Here is a 17,292-nt window from a genome sequence, read left to right as displayed (position 1 = left end):
TTAGACAGGTACATGGAGCTTAGAAAAATAGAGAGCTATTCGCTAGGGGAATTCTGGTCAGTTTCTAGAGTAGGTTACATGGTTGGCACAAATTGTGGGCCGAAGGGCCTGTAATGTGCTCTATATGTCTAAATCATCTTCTCTTAACACCATGAAATAGTTGTCACCAATATTAGTTAAAACAAAAAGATTAGTAAGAGTTTCATATTAATAGACAAATCGGTAAATTTTATTTTATAGCACAGTAATTGTTACATTTTGGGTGCGGTTATTTGCCATTAAGTTCGCACAAAATGTTGGTGGTGGTGGTCAGCCATTCTTCCAGCACCACTTCCGATCTTATGTACTGAATTTGGTTTTCACAATATGATCAGTTCTACAATGGAGAAACCAGTTGGTTTGTAGAGCACCAGTGCTCAGCCACTCGAATGACTTGGAGAATCCAAGTCTGAACCATTTGCTGCCAGCTCCTTATTCTTTTATGTCATGCATTCAACAAAGATGAACTCACCAGAGGTTCTGTTAAGAAAAATAGTTGCAACAAGAAGCTTCCAAGGATCATGAAAGAGCGTCTCCTGGATAAGTTTAAAAGGTGATCGAGGAGGAGTCCACTTCACAAAAGCTTTGCGCCTTGGAGGACTAGAAGCTTTAAAAAGAAAAATGCACAAAATGCAGTTCACATGAATGTTGAGTCCCATTTCACATCACAGGTCAAACTCTCATCTCTCATAAAGGTGCTCTACATACCTTCTTTGGCATACTTCCCAGAAAAGTATGGACTGCTTTTCCTCCGCTCCACCTTCCTTTTTACTGTTAAGAGAAAAAAATATCATTGGATCTGCAGGTGCAATGACAGACAAATACTAATGGTAGGCCAAATACTCCTTTAATTTAAAAGAAATCTAATTTAAAAGAATATTCTAAATCAGAAGAGGTAGCGACAAAACGATTGTCTTTTTGAATCACTACTTGTTCTTTTCACCTAGTTGACTATCCACCCACAAACCTGTGACCCCAGCTTCCACCAAAGAGCAAATAAAAAAAACTGCTGCAGGAATTCAGTAGGTCAGGCAATGGACAATCAATGTTTCAGGTCCAGATGACAAGTCTTATCCTGATGTGTCCATTTCTTTCCAGATTCCAGTAAATCTGTTTCCACTCTTAAAACAGAAAGAGACAGAATAAATTTTTGGTCCATTTGCAAACTTGTAACTATTGTTTAAGTGCCTATGGTCTACCAGTGCCTACCTGTCAATCTCTGCCTTGAACAAATACAATGACTTTGAACCAGTATTATTTCTGGATTAGAGATTTTACTACCCAGACAGGCAATCTTTACTCTGAAGTTATGGCCCCTAGCTTTAGATACAAACCAGGGGAAGACCACCTTAGTCAATTCCCTTCAGAACCTTAAGTTTCAGTAGAGTCACCTCATTGTTCGACATTCTAACCAACTCCCTCCAATGCATGTACATCCTTTCTTAAAAATATCTACGTCGCATAGTTTCACCGGCACCCTGTTAAGATGCACAAAAATCTATTTTTACACTCTGCACACTTTACACAGAAAACCAACATTTCAACGGTCTTCCTATTTGCTGTATCTGAATGCACTTGGACCCCCAGCTCCCTTTAATCATTAATTTAATTCTATTTCAACAATTTGTCGCAGATGACAAATCCCCTCAAAACTACCCAGTAAACTCCAAGACCCGGGCCTCAATACTCACTTGTGCAATTGGATCTTGGATTTTCTCACTCGCAGACCTCAGTCAGTTCGGATTGGCAAAAACATCTCCTCCACAATCTCTATTCAGTAAACGAGCACCACAGGGGTGTGTCCTTAGCTCCCTGCTCTCCTTGCTTTAAACCTATGACTGTGTGGCTAAGTATAGTTCCAACACCATATACAAGTTTGCTGATGACACCACTGTTGTGGGCTTAAAAATGGTAACGAATCAGCATACAGAAGGAAGACAAAAAATTTGACTGAGTGGTGTCCTAGCAACAGCCTCGAACTCAATGTCAGCAAGATCAAGGAACTGATTGTGGACTTCAGGAGAGGGAAACCAGAGGTCCATGAGCCAGTATTCATTAGAAGATCAGAGGTGGAGAAGGTCAGTAACTTTAAATTCCTGGGTGTCACTTTCTCAGAGGTGCTGTCCTGGACCCATCATATAAATGCAATTGTAAAGAAAGCACAGCAGTGCCCCTACTTTCTTAGGAGTCTGTGGAGATTTGCCATGTCGTCAAAAACCTTGACAAATTTCTAGAGATGTGTGGTGGAAAGTGTATTGACTGGCTGCATTACAGCCTGATATGGGAATACCAATACCTCCAAGCGGAAAATCCTACAAAAGGTAGTGGATTCTGCCCAGTATGTAATCGGTAAAGCCCTCCAAACAATTGAGCACATCTACATGAAACATTGCTGTAAAAAAACTAGCATTCATCATCAAAAATCCTCACCACCCAGGTCACGGTCTTTTTTCACTGCTGCCATCAGATGGAAGGTACAGGTGCCTCAGGAATCACACCAACAGGTTCTAGAACATTTACTACCCCTCAACCATCATGCTCTGAACAAAAGAACATCTGTTCTATTTCTGGTGTTCCCATGACCAGTGATCTCAATGTAAGGATTCTTTATCATATTTTATACATTCGTTATTTATTGCTGTTTAATTATACTTGCATTTGCACAGTTTGTTGTTCACTGATCCTGTTTATCGTTGCCGTTCTATAGATTTGCTAAGTATGCCCACAGGAAAAGAAAAGAATCTCTGTGGTGACACGTATGTACTCTGATAATAAATTTTACTTTGAACTTTAAATAGTTTAGGCCCTTTGTTCACTGTGATTCAATGATTGTCAATCCAAAAAAGATCTATTTATCCTTGCTCTGTTATCCATTGACTAGTCACTAACCTGTCATAACCTGAATCTCCCTTGGTCTCCTGCATATCTAAAAATCCAAGAGTTGTTATAGCACAGAAGAGCGCAGGAACAGGGCCTCTGGCCCATGATGTTGTGCCAATCATGATGCCAATTGACACCAATCTTATTTGCTTGCACGTGGTCTATTCCCTGCCTGTTCATGGACATGTCTAAATGCCTCTTAAAATTATCCTTCCTTTCACCTGCTAGTTCATTCCAGGCATAATATTCCAAATGTGGCTTAACCAAAAAAAAACTTCCAAACTTTTCTATTCAATGTCCTGACTGAAGAAGGCAAGTATGCCATATCCCCTTTTTCACCCCCTACAGCCTCCCTTCACTGATTTTCCTCATCCTCTTAACTCCATTCACTTATAATGCATACAGATCATCCACTGACTCTCCCACGCCTTCCCTTATCTGGATGTCCCCCCCACCTCCATCTGGTTCCAGTTCATTTGTCCTTTATCTCTTCCCTAATTAGGTAGACTGGGAGAATCAGAATGGTACTGGACCACACAAAAGGGAGTTTGTGGAGTGCCTCCAAGATGGATTCTTAGAGCAGCTTGTACTGGAGCCTACCAGGGAGAAGGCAATTCTGGATTTAGTGTTGTGCAATGAACCGGGTTTGATAAGGGAACTTGAGGTAAAGGAGCCATTAGGAGGTAGTAGCGATGAGTTTTAAGCTACAATTTGAGAGGGAGAATCGGAAGTGTCAGTATTACAGGTGAACAAAGGGGACTATAGAGCCATGAGGGCGGAGTTGGCCAAAGTTAACTGGAAAGATACCCTAGCAGGGATGATAGTGGAACAACAATGGCAGGTATTTCTGGGAATAATACAGAAGGTACAGGATCAGTTCATTCCAAAGAGGAAGAAAGATTCTAAGGGGAGTAAGGGGTGACTGTGGCTGACAAGGGAAGTCAAAAACAGTATAAAAATAAAAGAGAAGTATAGCATAGCAAAGATGAGCCTGAAGCCAGAGGATTGGGAAACTTTTAAAGAGCAACAGAAGATAACTAAAAAGTCAATATAGGGAGAAAAGATGAGGTACAAAGGTAAGTTAGCCAAGAATATATAGTAAAAGCTTCTTTAGGTACGTGAAGAGGAAAAAATTAGTTAAGACCAAAGTTGGGCCCTTGAAGTCAGAAACGGGTGAATTTATTATGGGGAACAAGGAAATGACAGACGAGTTGAATGGGTACTTTGGATCTGTCTTCACTAGGGAAGACACAATCTCCCAGATGTAACAGTGGCCAGAGGACCTAGGGTAACAGAGGAACGGAAAGAAATTTACATTAGGCAGAAAATGGTGTTGGGTAGACTGATGGGACTGAAGGCTGATAAATCCCCAGGGCCTAATGGTCTGCATCCCAGGGTACTTAAGGAGGTGGCTCTAAAAATCGTGGACACATTGGTAATCATTTTCCAATGTTCTACAGATTCAGGATCAGTTCCTGAGGATTGGAGGGTAGCTAATGTTATCCTACTTTTTAAGAAAGGAGTGAGAGAGAAAACAGAATTATAGACCAGTTCGCCTGACATCAGTGGTGGGGAAGATGCTGGAGTCAATTATAAAAGATGAAATAGCGGCACATTTGGATAGCAGTAACAGGATTGATCCAAGTCAGCATGGATTTACAAAGGGGAAGTAATGCTTGACTAATTTTCTGGAATTTTTTGAGGATATAACTATGAAAATGGACAAGGGAGAGCCAGTGGATGTAGCGTACCTGGACTTTCAGAAAGTCATTGACAAGGTCCCACACAGGAGATTAATGTGCAAACTTAAAGCACACGGTATTGGGGGTAAGGTACTGACATGGATAGAAAATTGATTGGCAGACAGGAAGCAAGAGTAGGGATTAACAGGTGCCTTTCAGAATAGCAGGCAGTGACTAGTGGGGTATCGCAAGGCTCGGTGCTGGGACAGCAGCTATTTACAATATACATTAATGATTTAGATGAAGGGATTAAAGGTACATCAGCAAATTTGCAGATGACACAAAGCTGGGTGGCAATGTGAAATGTGAGAAGGATGTTATGAGAATGCAAGGTGACTTGGACAGGTTGGGTGAGTAGCCAGATGCAGTTTTATGTGGATAAATGTGAGGCTATCCACTTTGGTGGCAAGAACAGGAAGGCAGATTACTATCTGAACAGTGTCAAGTTAGGAAAAGGAGAAGTACAATTGTCTAGGTGTCCTTGTTCATCAGTCACCGAAAGTAAGCACCGAAAGTAACATCAGGCAGTGAAGAAAGCTAATGGCATGTTGGCCTTCATAACAAGGGGAGTTGAGTATAGGAGCAAAGAAATCCATCTGCAGTTGTACAGGGCCCTGGTGAGACCACACCTGGAGTATTGTGTGCAGTTTTAGACAATAGACGGTAGGTGCAGGAGTAGGCCATTCGGCCCTTCTAGCCAGCACTGCCATTCACTGTGATCATGGCTGATCATACACAATCAGTACCCTGTTCCTACCCTCTCTCCATATCCCTTGACCCCGCTATCTATAAGAGCTCTATCTAACTCTCTCTTGAATGCATCCAGAGACGGCCTCCACTGTCTTCTGGGGCAAAGCAATCCACATATCTACCACTCTCTGGGTGAAAAAGTTTTTCCGCATCTCTGTTCTAAATGGCCTACCCCTTATTCTTAAACTGTGGCCTCTAGTTCTGGACTCACCCATCAGCGGGAACATGCTCCCTGCCTCCAGCGTGTCCAATCCCTTAATAATCTTATATGTTTCAATCAGATCCCCTCTCATCCTTCTAAATTCCAGTATATACAAGCCCAGTTGCTCCAGTCTTTCAACATATGATAGTCCCACCATTCCGGGAATTAACCTTGTGAACCTACACTGCACTCCCTCAATAACACGAATGTCCTTCCTCAAATTTGGAGACCAAAACTGCACACAATACTCCAGGTGGGTTCTCACCAGGGCCCTGTACAGCTGCAGAAGGACCTCTTTACTCCTATACTCAATTCTTCTTGTTATAAAGGCCAGCATGCCATTAGCTTTCTTCACTGCCTGCTGTACCTACATGCTTGCTTTCATTGACTGATGTACAAGAACACCTAGATCTCATTGTACTTCCTTTTCCTAACTTGACTCCACTTAGATAGCAATCTGCCTTCCTGTTCTTGCCACCAAAGTGGATAACCTCACATTTATCCACATTAAACTGCATCAGCCATACATTTGCCCACTCACCCAACCTGTCCAAGTCACCCTGCATTCTCATAACATCTTCCTCACATTTCACACTGCCACCCAGCTTTGTGTCATCTGCAAATTTGCTAACGTCACTTTTAATCCTTTCATCTAAATCATTAATGTATATTGTAAACAGCTGAGGTCCCAGCACCGAACCTTGCGGTACCCCACTGGTCACAGCCTGCCATTCCGAAAGGGACCCGTTAATTGCTACTCTGTTTCCTGTCAGTCAGCCAATTTTCAATCCATGTCAGTACTCTGCCCCCAATACCATGTGCCCTAATTTTGCCCACTAATCTCCTATGTGGGACTTTATCAAAAGCTTTCTGGAAGTCCAGGTACACTACATCCACTGGCTCTCCCTTGTCCATTTTCATAGTTACATAGTTTTGGTCTCCAAATTTGAGGAAGGACATTCTTGCTATTGAGGGAGTGCAGCATAGGTTCACGAGGTTAATTCTCGGGACGGCGGGACTGTCATATGTTGAAAGACTGGAGCGAATGGACTTGTATACACTGGAATTTAGAAGGATGAGAGAGGATCTGATTGAAACATATTAGATTATTAAGGGATTGGACACGCTAGAGGCAGGAAACATGTTATTGATGTTAGGAGAGTCCAGAACCAGAGGCCACAGTTTAAGAATAAGAGGTTGGCTATTTGGAACGGAGTTGAAAAAGATGTTTTTCAACCAGAGAGTTGTGGATCTGTGGAAAGTTCTGCCTCAGAAAGCAGTGGAGGCTAATTCTCTGGATGCTTTCAAGAAAGAGTTACATAGAGCTCTTAAAGATAGTGGAGTCAAGGGACATGGGGAGAAGGCAGGAATGGGGTACTGACTGTAGGTGATCAGCCATGCTCACAGTGAATAGTGGTGTTGGCTCGAAGGGCTGAATGGCCCACTCCTGCACCTATTGTCTATAATTGTTCCCATTATCACTTTCCTTACTAACCAGATTCTATCTTGAATAGCCTTTGTGTTCCTGCTATTCACTTTCCAGCTTCTGCCTTAATCCACCTTTACTCATTCCTCTCCACATATGGCTTCACCTGCTTTCTTTTGTCTATTTTCTATCTATCACCCAATTACTTGAATCCCCAATGCCACTACTCCCCCTCCACTCCCTCCATCTGCTTATCATCTTTCAATGCTCCTCTGTCCACCAATTACGTCTGGCCCATCTCAACTCTCCTCTCTCTGCTCATCAACCTGACGCAGAGCCTCAGTTGACAATTCCTTTACTTCCCAGATGTTGCTCACCCCACTGCAACAGTACATTGTTGCATTTGATGTTGTTTCAGAAAGACAATAAAATAAATAGGACATTTCATTGTGGCAATAATAAATACTTCATTTCCTTTAAATACCTTGTGTGTTAAACAATGTAAATCCGTCCTCATCAGAAATCTTTGTACTTCTGTCCAAGTCTGAATTTGAGTGGCACGCTTGTGAAAGGCTCATGTCAGGTAACATGCTGATATCTGCATCAATCTTCTCACTTATCAGTGACTGAAAGTTGGAAACATCAGAGGCACATTTGTCAGTTTCATCTTTATGCACTTCCAGCATGCCCTTGCGTTCAAATGGTTGTTGGCTGGGAAGCAGTATTTTGCTCTCTACTGCTTGCTTACAGGACTTCCTGCTGCTGGTCTTCTTGTCATCTCTTGAGTTTGATTTTAGTTCTTCACCCTCCTCTCCTTCAGAAGATGGACACAATTTCTGTCCCACTCCTGCAGATAATCCTCTTCTAGAATTCCTCCTCAGTCTGATTACGTTTTGTGGTTTTATACGCATTGGACATTTCTGTTTTGAGGTGTTTTTCACTTCCACCTGATGTCTTTGGGCCAAATGGCAGGAAGCTTCAGTTTCAGGCCTCTCCCCCTCTTCAGCATTTTGTGACACAAGTGATGAAACATGTGGAACATCATTAGCCAATGTTTTGATCTCCTGTGACTTCCTTTTCTGAAGAGTCTTTGCCTGCTTAGTGGGTCTGCTCTTTCGCTGAACATAACTTCGCCAATAAAAGGCGAAGTTAAAATCTTTGGCATTCAAACATTCTTCTCCAACATTCTGTTGGAAGTAATTTTCTAGTTCCCTTGAAGATCGGAATCGCTTCCCTTCTGGACTGTTACGAAGTATGAGAAAAAATAATGACAAAACCAAGCAATTACTTCAACAAATTACAAAAATCTACTCAATTTTCTACAGCAAAGTGCACATTGATGAAAAGAGAGTATTAATACCTCTCAACAGATGCTGGCTGACTGCTGAATATACCCAGCATTTACTGTTGGATATTCCCCACGTACTTCCAGCATTTGCAGTTTTTGTCAGTAAATTATTACAAATTTATAAATATGAACTTTTAAATGACAGACATTAGTTAAACATGACTCACGGAAAAAATTGCAAAAGAGAAACAGAAGTTCTTAAATAGCTTATATTTTGAAATAATTCACTTAACAATATTTATAACAACAATAATAACAATATTTACTAGATTTACTAGAATGTGATCTGGGTTTCAGCACCTACATTATAGAGAAAGGTTGAACAAGTCTTTATTCTTTGGAGTATAGAAGGTTGAGGGGGGGACTTGATAGAGGTATTTAAAATTATGAGGGGGATAGATAGAGTTGATGTGGATAGGCTTTTTCCATTGAGAGTAGGGGAGATTCAAATGAGAGGACATGAGTTGAGAGGGGCAAAAGTTTAGGGGTAACACGAGGGGGAATTTCTTTACTCAGAGAGTGGTAGCTGTGTGGAACGAGCTTCCAGTAGAAGTGGTAGAGGCAGGTTCAATATTGTCCTTTAAAGTAAGATTGGATAGGTATATGGACAGGAAAGGAGTGGAGGGTTATGGGCTGTGCAGGTCAGTGGAACTAGGTGAGAGTAGGCGTTCGGCATGGACTAGAAGGGTCGAGATGGCCTGTTTCCGTGCTGTAATTGTTATATGGTTAACAATATTCAAATAAGATTAAGGTAGAGGCCAAAATATCCTATACTTCAAGAACTTTTAAACTCTGTAATATTGACATTTTTAAAAGGACTAAATTCCAAGTATATAAACGATGCAGTTTTTGAGACAGAATACTTGTGAGGACCCTAACTTAGTGCCTATTAAAGGCACCTTAAACAACAAAGAGAGAGCACAAAAGAACATGAGACAGTGCATGTGACCCACTGAGTTGTGCTGAATGCTGAGCCCTCCAACTGTATATTTTTGGGATATCTTACACCAGGACTAGATGGTGAGCTCCCAAATATGCTTCAACTCAACTGATTTCCTTTGATTACTCTAATTAAAGGCAGCTACAAAACAATGCAGACTGTGGATTAGGTCTGAACTACTGATAGCAATGCATTAATTTCCATGTTAAATTTCTCACAGGAGTGTGATGGAATAGTCTCCACTGCCTTGATGGCTGCTTCTGACAATTTAGAAGCTCGATACCATACAGCACACAGCAGCCTACTTGATAGGCACCCCATTCACAATTCACTCACTTCACCAAACAACACAGAAGCAACAGTAGCTTGTGTCATCTCCAGGATGCACTACAGCAACTAACCAAGATTCCTCAGACAGCATGATCTTCACCAGCTAGAAATGCATAGAAAACTTGGAAGTTGCCCTCCAAACCTCTGACTTATATATATGTATCACCATTCATTCACTGATGCTGGGTCAATGTCCTGGAACCCTCTTGTTGACAGCATTGACACCTAAACCCCAAGGACTGCAAAGGCAGCCTACTGCTAACTTTTCAAAGGCAATTAAATGCTCAGTCTGTAAAGCCCAGATCCCTTGAATGAATTAAAAAAATATACCCTCTGGATGACACTTATCACATCTAATTGCTCATCTCTGGTTTTAAACATTTCTGTTAAGGGGAAGGACTCTGCAATACCATTCTATCAAGGACCCAATAATTTTGCATACCTGCATCAGGTTCTCCCCTCACCCCCGACTGTCAATAGCAATAGCTTCCTCTGCTCGAAGGAAGACAAGCCCAGCCAAGCTTCTCCTCCAAAAACATTTCATCCCATAGCCTCACCAGCATCCTTCTTATGGTATAGTGACTAGAACTGCACCATCTGTGGCCTAATTAACATTATAAAGTTGTACCAAACGTCCCTGTTCTTACATTCCAAGTCATAACTATAGGAGGACAGCCTCCTGCTTCCCTTCTTTACCACACTATTTACATGAGCCATCACCTTTAAGGATCTATGGATATTATAGCAAGGTCTCTTTGTTCTTCAATACTCCCTAAAGATTACGATTCATCATACATTCTACCTCAGATCATCTCACAAAATACATACAGTACATCATCTCACACCAATCAGAATTATAATTCACCTGCCATTGTTCCACCCAATGGCCAGTATCATTCTGTGATTATTTTCTCATTATCAACAAGTTTTCGTCTCCAGTAGCTGGCTGGGAACAATAAAGTGCAAACATGGATTTTGCTTTCTTTAATTGTCTGTGATAGCAAATCTAGTCATTTGCTGGCATTATGTTTGAATGGACTCCTTCACCATGACTCTGACACCATTCTTCAATTTTCCAAAAACCTTCCTCATGATGATTTAGGTAACGTCAGTCTATTCATTGGAATGCTGTACATTAGTGAAGCACATTTATATTTGCACCGTCTGGGAGAGTCCCTCATGTTATTACCCCAAGAAACACAAGCCAGGGAAAGTTTCTTAATGAACCCTAAGGTAGATGTCAAACTGGTAACCACAGAATAGAAATATGATGAAATAAATAGAAATAGACGTGTGTTTGGACTGGAAGAAAACAAAGGCAAATAGGATTAGTATAGATAGGTATCAGTTGGTTTGGATGAGATGGGTCAAAGGTCTTGTTTCTGTGCTTACATTACATTTACCATGCTTCTGTAAAATAATGGCAGTGTTTATGATTTACTTCACAATTAGAATCCATTTCACCTCATAAGGTAAATGTCATATTTTCCTGCTGACTTTCCAGTCCGTCTTTCTTTCACTATTCTTTTCCATCCATCTGGAAGTTCAGGATAAACTTCTTGGGAAATTTTAACATCCAAAGCCCGTAAAAAATCATCTTCAAAGGATGAAATGTTTGTGCTTCCAGCGTCCAGCAATTGATTTCTTGTTGTTAGCTCCTTCAGCTCACTGCATTGATCTTTGCCAATCTGACAAAAGGGAGGCTCATCCATGGTGCAAACTTTTCAGGTCTTCTTGCTGAAAGAAGTGCAATTTCATTCAATTATATTTCTTCAGATTTTGTATTCCCCACTAATGAAAACCAAGAATGCATACTTTCTACCAAATAACTTGTTAGGTCTGTGTCAGGTACACAGCACAAAGAAAATTTACTTTCTACTTAGTTCCAGATGCTCTCCAATCAACCATTTCGTTGATGGGCAACTGATATCCTTTAACTTCAGAAATAACTCATTCGTACATCCTCCCTCTCCTCACTTTTCATACCTCCCCTTTCGCAACCACATCTTCAGTCCATGTCCCCCTCCCTACTCCCCAGCTCCTCAACTTCACCCTCTTCCCTACCACCACGTTACACATCTTCCCCAACCCTACCTCACTCCTCACCCACAGCCCGTCATCCTCGGCCCGAGCACTTCGCAAAACAGTGGGAAATCACGTTCGCCTGCTCCCACTCTCGCGAGATCTGGCGAGGGGACAGCGCAAGCGCACGACGGCCATTGCCGAGGGGAGAGCGAGAGAGTGGGGTTTCTTTCCTGGCGGCGTTTCCAATTTTCTGTCGTTATGCGGGCCATACCCACCTGGATAGACCGTGTGCACGATCGGGAGAAGGTGGAGCAGTGGTGAGCATAGCTGGCACTGTTTCGGACTGTACACGCAGTCCCGCAACGGTTGCTAAGTAGTTTCCAATGTAAACAGGTTTCAGGCGGAGCCCTGGTCCTTGGCAAGGATAGAGCGAGGGAGTAGGGAGGGGATGTGGAGAGCGAACGGAGGTTTGGATAAGAGGGAGTAGGGAAGGAGGGGTGGATAGAGGCATTTACAGGAAAATAAAAAAACAATAGAACTTATGAAAGCTATACACAAAGATTCCGGTTTATTGGGCCACACCGTTAGTTTTGTCACTCATAAGCGGCCCCAAGTAGCCGAAGTTTCATGGAGGTAGTTAAAAAGATATTAAAAAAAGAGAAACTGCTGTTTAACTGAGAAACAAATCGTGTATTTAAGTGAAATGCAGAACAAATTAGAACACTACTAATGTTTTCTACAGTATAAAACTAGTTATAAACGGAGGAAGTCATCCACTGTACATTGTATATGGGGTGTCCAGGGAGGGAAAAGCACCTCTGATGAAGGGGCTTGTCCTGAGGCCGCTCACTCACCTTTGATCCCATGCGACTGCAGCCACACTTCGATGAGCAGGCCAAACCAGGTGAGGGTAGCTTGCAGGCCTCACCCTGGTGAAGTAGGGACATGCCTGTCCTAAAATGTGAGGTCAGCTCGGACAGTCTGGGCGGGTGAGATCCAACGGCCAAGGAGGTTCTGTAGCGTTTCGTGGAGAATGAAGGGCATGATAAGGCACAGAAGTCATGGTTATTCACTGCAACCAAGGAAGACCCCTGTCTGTGATGACTACTCGAAACACTGGACCTGAACTTCTGAGCTCAAGGGAGTGGAACTGTCCCAAGGCAATGGCTTTATCACCTTAAAAACTCCTGCGCAGATTTCACTATCATCAGAATCAGATTTAATAACACTGGTATATGTTGTGAAATCTGTTAACTTTACTGCAGCAGTACAATGAAATATACAATAAACATAGTGCAAAAAACTGAGTTACATTAAATATATCTATGCCTATTAAATAGTTAAGCTAAAATAAGTAGTACAGGAAGTCCCTGGGTTACGAACAAGTTCCGTTCCTGAGTCTGTCTTTAAGTTGGATTTATATGTAAGTCGGAACAAGTACATCCGGTATTATTTAGCGTCAATTAGTCAAACGTTTGTCTTAGTATTAAGTATATTTTACCTTTCTATGCATATAAAACACAAGAAACGTATGTATTCCAATAATTAAACCACTGTGTTGCTTAGTAATAATTGTAGCTTTCATCAGGGCAGGGCCTTTCACATGCTCCATTACTCTCAATTTATCCTTTAAAATTGTTCCGATCATTGACTGACTGTAGCCTAATGCTTTTCTAATGACCGATGACATTTCACCTCTTTCCAAACGCTATTATTTCCACTTTATTTTCAATCGCGATCGCTTCCCATCAACGGGACAGAAACACTGCGGGCGGTGGGTTCCAACCTCTGCTGGGTCCTAAGGACCACCGCACTGAATTCCCCAGGTCCTAAACTCCACTGCACTGAGACAGGTTAAGTGGGACAAGTGGGGTCTGTGCTGAGTTTAGGTATTTGATCCTCCACAATATTCTGCATGGGAATTTAAACTGGAGGTGGCAGTGTTTTTTTTTACAAGGTCGAGTTGCGAGCTCGACATCAACCCAGCATGGATGGTACGGGAGTCAGTGGATCGACATTAACCCGGCACGGGAGCAGTCTGTCACTGGATCGAACTCAGGAACATCTGTTCTTGAGCCCGGCACTGAACCGGAGGGGGGGTAGGGGACGGGGATGGGGTGAGGGTGAATCTTGCTAAGAAAAATTTAAGCGAAGTACAAAGTTACACACACAACACAGTGTCAACAGCAACAATTAAAATGGTGAGTGGCGTCACTATCTGACTTAAACTGGCAGACAGCGTTGCGATCCAATTTAAAATGGCGGATGGCGTTCTCCTTCCTTGGATCGTAAGTACGAGTTGTCAGTAAGTTGGACGTTCATAACTTGGGGACTACCTGTACGAGATAACAAATAAAAAGGTACTGAGGTAATGTTCATGGGTCCAATATCCATTTAGGAATCAGATGACGGGGGAGGGGGTGGGGGGAGCTGTTCCTGAATCGCTGAGTGTGTGCTTTCAGGCTTCTGTACCTCCTTCCTGATGGTAACAGTGAGAAAAGGGCATGTCCTGGATGGTGGGGATCCTTAATGATGGGCTCTGCTCCTCGAAGACGTCTTGGATACTACAGAGGCTAGTATCCATGACAGAGCTGACTAATTTTACAAGTTTTTGCAACTTAATTTGATCTTCTGCAGTAGCCCTCACCCCCCCCCCATACAGCCAGTCAGAATGCTCTCCACTGTAGATTTGTAGAAGTTTTTGAGTGTTTTAGTTGACAAACCATATCTCCTTAAGCTCCTAGTGAAATTTATCTGCTGTCTTGCCTTCTTTATAGCCACACCAATATGTTGCATTCAGGTTAGGTCCTCAGAGATACTGATACCCAGGAACTTGAAATTGCTCACTCGCTCTCTATTTCTGATCCCTCTACGAGGATTGGTTTGTGTTCCGTTGTCTTACCTTACTGAAGTCTACAATTACGTCTTTGGTCTTTCTGACATTAAGTGTAAGGTTGTTATTGTGACACCACTAAACTAAAAGGAATATCTCGCTCCCGTATGCCTTTCTGCTATCAATGGTTGTATCATCAGCAAGTTTATAGATGGTGTTTGAGCTATGCCTAGTGACACAGTCATGGGTGCAGAGAGAGTGGAGCAATGGGCTAAGCACATATGGAGTGCCCGTGTTAATACGATGGACAGTCAACATGCTGCCATGATCTTTTGATCAACTGTTAATTTCACTTTAAGCACGGTGTACTGTCTAAGTTCACAAGACTGACGCTAATTAGAAACTATTTGGCAACAATCTCCTGTCCCAGGGGAATTTTGGCTATTTAGTCTTTGTTCTTTAAGAGTTGTCCCAAATAAGCTTCTGCCCTGATTAACCAATGGAGCAATTGGTCAGAATCCACTGAATACTATAAAAATACTGGAAACATGAATTGTATAGTCCCCGAAAGTGATTCTGTAGGTTGTGGAATCAGTTCAGAGTTGAGGTGAGTGAAGTTATCTATGCTGGTTCAGGAGCCTGATGGTTGTAGGGTAATAACTGTTCCTGAACCTGGTGTGGGATCAAAGGCGCCTGTACTTTTTACCTGATAGTACTTATTGTGTTCAGTGGTGGGGAGAGCTTTGCCTGTGATGGACTGAGCTGTATCTATCACTTTATTGGTATTTTCATATCAGCCATTTTTACGTGATGATCCTCTGATATGGTAACACCAAGGAATTTAAAGTTACTGCCTCTCCACCTTCAGCTTCTAATAAGGACTGGTTTATGTATCTTTAGCTTCTTCCATCTGTAGTCGATGATCAGCTCTTCCGTTTTACTGATGTTGAATGAGAAGTTGTTGTGGCACCATTCAACCAGTGGTGTCATCAGCAAACTTAAGGCATTGGGGCTGTACTTAGCCACCCAATCGCAATAAGGTTCATTATCACTGGTAGGTGTCGTGTAGCAGTGCAGCAGCAGTTCTATGTGATACATGACAATATAGAAGGAAAATAAATCAATTACAGTGAAAAAGAAATATATAGAAAATATTGCAAAATAGTGTAAAAACAGAAATAATATATATTTAAAATAAGTGAGGTAGTGTTAATGGGTTCAATGTCCATTTAGGAATCATGTTGCAGAGGAGATAAAGCTGTTCCTGAATCACTGTGTGTCTGTGCCTTCAGGCTTCTGTTTGTCCTTCCTGACAGTAACAATGAGGAGAGAGTATGCCTTGAGTGAGGGGGATCCTTAATAATGGATGTTGCCTTTCCGAGGCACCACTCCTTAAAGATAGATACTTTATTGAACCCAAAGGAAATTATAGCATTACAAGTGCACAGATATACAAATATTAGAAGAGAAGTAAAAAAATAGAAAATAAATATAAGCTACCTCAAAGAGTCAGCACTTCCCCTGCTATAGACCCTGCCCAGATGTATGGATGGGCCAGGGTCATAAGATATCAGAGGAATTGAAACAGATTGACATTAGGAAAGAAACTGTGATGAGTAGACTGATAGGACTGAAGGCTAATAAATCCCCGGGTCCAGATGGTCTGCATCCGAGGGTTCTAAAAGAGGTTGCTCAGGAAATTGCGGATGCATTGGTAATCATTTTCCAATATTCCTTAGATTCAGGATCAGTTCCTGAAGATTGGAGAGTGGCTAATGTTATCCCACTTTTCAAGAAGGGAGGAAAGGAGAAAACGGAGAACTATCGCCCTGTTAGCCTAACGTCAGTCGTGGGGAAGATGCTTGAGTCCATTATTAAGGACGAAATAGTGGCATATCTTGATGGCAGTAATAGGATTAGGCCGAGCCAGCATGGATTTACCAAGGGCAAATCATGCTTGACTAATCTGTTGGAGTTTTTTGAGGGTGTAACAAGGATGTTAGACGAGGGTAAGCCAGTGGATGTAGTGTACCTAGATTTTCAGAAGGCATTCAATAAGGTGCCACATAGGAGATTGGTGAGTAAAATCAGAGCTCATGGCATTGGGGGCAGGGTTTCAACATGGATAGAAAACTGGTTGGCAGATAGAAAGCAAAGGGTAGCAGTGAATGGGTGTTTCTCGGACTGGCTGGAGGTGACTAGTGGGGTACCACAGGGCTCTGTATTGGGACCACAGCTCCTTACGGTTTATGTCAACGATTTAGATGAGGGCATTGAAAACTATATCAGCAAGTTTGCTGACAATACTAAACTGGGTGGCAGTGTGACATGCGAAGAGGACGTTAGGAGAATACAGGGAGACTTGGATAGGCTGGGTGAGTGGGCAGATACTTGGCAGATGTCATTCAATGTGAATAAATGTGAAGTTCTCCACTTTGGAAGCAGGAACAAGAGGGCAGAGTATTGTCTGAACGGTGTAGTTAGGTAAGGGAGAAATGCAAAGAGACCTAGGAGTCCTAGTTCATCAGTCAATGAAGGTGAATGAGCAAGTGCAACAGGCAGTGAAGAGGGCAAATGGAATGTTGGCCTTTATTACAAGGGGAATTGAGTACAAGAGCAAGGGTGACCTTTTGCATTTGTACAGGGCCCTGGTGAGACCACACCTGGAATATTGTGTACAGTTTTGGTTTCCAGGTTTAAGGAAGGACATTCTGGCAATTGAGGAAGTGCAGCGTAGATTCACTAGGTTGATTCCTGGGATGGCAGGGCTGTCTTAC

General features: G+C 42.2%; 2 protein-coding genes across 5 annotated transcripts in view; one reads left to right on the top strand and one right to left on the bottom strand.

The window, feature by feature from the left end:
• The window catches only part of mbd4 (methyl-CpG binding domain protein 4), a 37,652-nt gene extending 25,815 nt beyond the window's left edge, over nt 1–11,837 (bottom strand). For 2 of the 3 annotated variants that reach the window (XM_059944492.1, XM_059944495.1), the window contains exons 1-5: nt 11,752–11,837; nt 11,122–11,394; nt 7,524–8,281; nt 748–810; nt 512–646 (exon numbers count right to left, since the gene is read on the bottom strand). In XM_059944492.1, the coding sequence (XP_059800475.1) occupies nt 512–646; nt 748–810; nt 7,524–8,281; nt 11,122–11,369 (1,204 nt within the window). In that variant the 5' untranslated portion in view covers nt 11,370–11,394; nt 11,752–11,837. The remainder of the gene's footprint in view (nt 1–511; nt 647–747; nt 811–7,523; nt 8,282–11,121; nt 11,395–11,751) is intronic. The other variant, XM_059944494.1, reaches the window with a different exon arrangement.
• A 21-nt stretch (nt 11,838–11,858) lies between these two features.
• The window catches only part of ift122 (intraflagellar transport 122 homolog (Chlamydomonas)), a 217,225-nt gene continuing 211,791 nt past the window's right edge, over nt 11,859–17,292 (top strand). For both annotated transcript variants that reach the window (XR_009506855.1, XM_059944491.1), the window contains exon 1: nt 11,859–11,999. Coding sequence is in view for 1 of the 2 variants with exons in the window: in XM_059944491.1 (XP_059800474.1) it covers nt 11,941–11,999 (59 nt within the window). In the remaining variant the exon portion in view is untranslated. The remainder of the gene's footprint in view (nt 12,000–17,292) is intronic.

This window comes from Hypanus sabinus, chromosome 19 (assembly GCF_030144855.1).
Source record: "Hypanus sabinus isolate sHypSab1 chromosome 19, sHypSab1.hap1, whole genome shotgun sequence".
In the NCBI taxonomy this organism is placed as follows: Eukaryota; Metazoa; Chordata; class Chondrichthyes; order Myliobatiformes; family Dasyatidae; genus Hypanus; species Hypanus sabinus.
This window is presented reverse-complemented; position numbering and strand designations above follow the sequence as displayed.